General features: G+C 63.2%; 2 protein-coding genes across 2 annotated transcripts in view; one reads left to right on the top strand and one right to left on the bottom strand.

Moving 5' to 3' along the window:
- Positions 1-317, top strand: part of PPIB (peptidylprolyl isomerase B (cyclophilin B)) — a gene marked incomplete at its 5' end in the record, with an annotated part of 2213 nt that extends 1896 nt beyond the window's left edge. Inside the window, one exon of the mRNA XM_008942618.1 lies at positions 236-317. Within this exon, the coding sequence (XP_008940866.1) occupies positions 236-317 (82 nt within the window). The remainder of the gene's footprint in view (positions 1-235) is intronic.
- A 237-nt stretch (positions 318-554) lies between these two features.
- SNX22 (sorting nexin 22) overlaps positions 555-881 on the bottom strand; it is a 2493-nt gene continuing 2166 nt past the window's right edge. The window contains exons 5-6 of the mRNA XM_008942617.1: positions 788-861; positions 555-667 (exon numbers count right to left, since the gene is read on the bottom strand). Of these exons, the coding sequence (XP_008940865.1) occupies positions 555-667; positions 788-861 (187 nt within the window). The remainder of the gene's footprint in view (positions 668-787; positions 862-881) is intronic.

Genomic DNA, 881 nt, shown 5'->3' with positions numbered 1-881 from the left:
CTCCCAGCAGAGGGGTTCCCCCCTCGGGTCATTGCTGGGGCTCCTCTGGCCCCACTCCAGCAGGTCCCTGTCTCTGTTCTGCTGAGGACTCCAGGGCTGCCCCAGCGCTTGCACTTGGCCTTGCTGAACCTCACAAGGTCCCCCCAGACCCACCTCTCCAGCTCATCCAGGTCCTTCTAGATCCACCCCACCTTTCAGGCAGGCCCACCCCCCCTCAGCTTGATGTCCTCTGCAGATGTGCTGGGGGTGCTTCCATACCACTGCCTATGTCATCGATGAAGATGACAGTCCTGCTGGACCCTGAGGGCCACCTCTAGTCACTCCATCCTGCTTCACCATCCCAGAGCACACAACAACCTCTTCCCAGTCAAGCCCGAGGGATTTATTTCACCCAACCCCAGCTGCACGGGGCTTGGGGGGAGGTTCCAGACCAGTTCTGGTGGTCCACCAGTTCCTGCCCCACCCAGATCGAGGGCAGGATAGTGAAGCTCCACCTCCCCCCAAGCCCATGCGGGTGGAGGAGGTTTCAGAGCAGGGCTCCAGCCCTCACCCGCTCACCACCCTGAGTGCCGGGTGGGTGCGGGGGCACCCAGGAACCTGCCAGCACCCCCTGGGGGGGTGTAGAGACCCTCCACCACCCCCCTGAGGACGGCATCCGGGAGCAGCTCTGTGGGGAAACGGGGAGCTGGAGGCACTTGGAGTGCCTCCAAGGCCCCATGAACATAAAGACATTTTTGGGGGAGATCCAGAAGAACCTTTTTCCAGGTTTTGGGGGCCCGCTCCTTACCGGTGAGGGGAGGCCGCACGTAGGGGTCAGTGCTGAAGCCAACGACGGGGCGCAGGGAGGGCAAGCGGCCAGTGCTGGCACAGGGAGGGGACGT

This window comes from Merops nubicus, unplaced genomic scaffold (genome assembly GCF_000691845.1).
Source record: "Merops nubicus isolate BGI_N331 unplaced genomic scaffold, ASM69184v1 scaffold14206, whole genome shotgun sequence".
Taxonomy (NCBI): Eukaryota; Metazoa; Chordata; class Aves; order Coraciiformes; family Meropidae; genus Merops; species Merops nubicus.
Note: the sequence above shows the minus strand (reverse complement) of the source record. Positions and strands in the feature narration are given on the sequence as shown.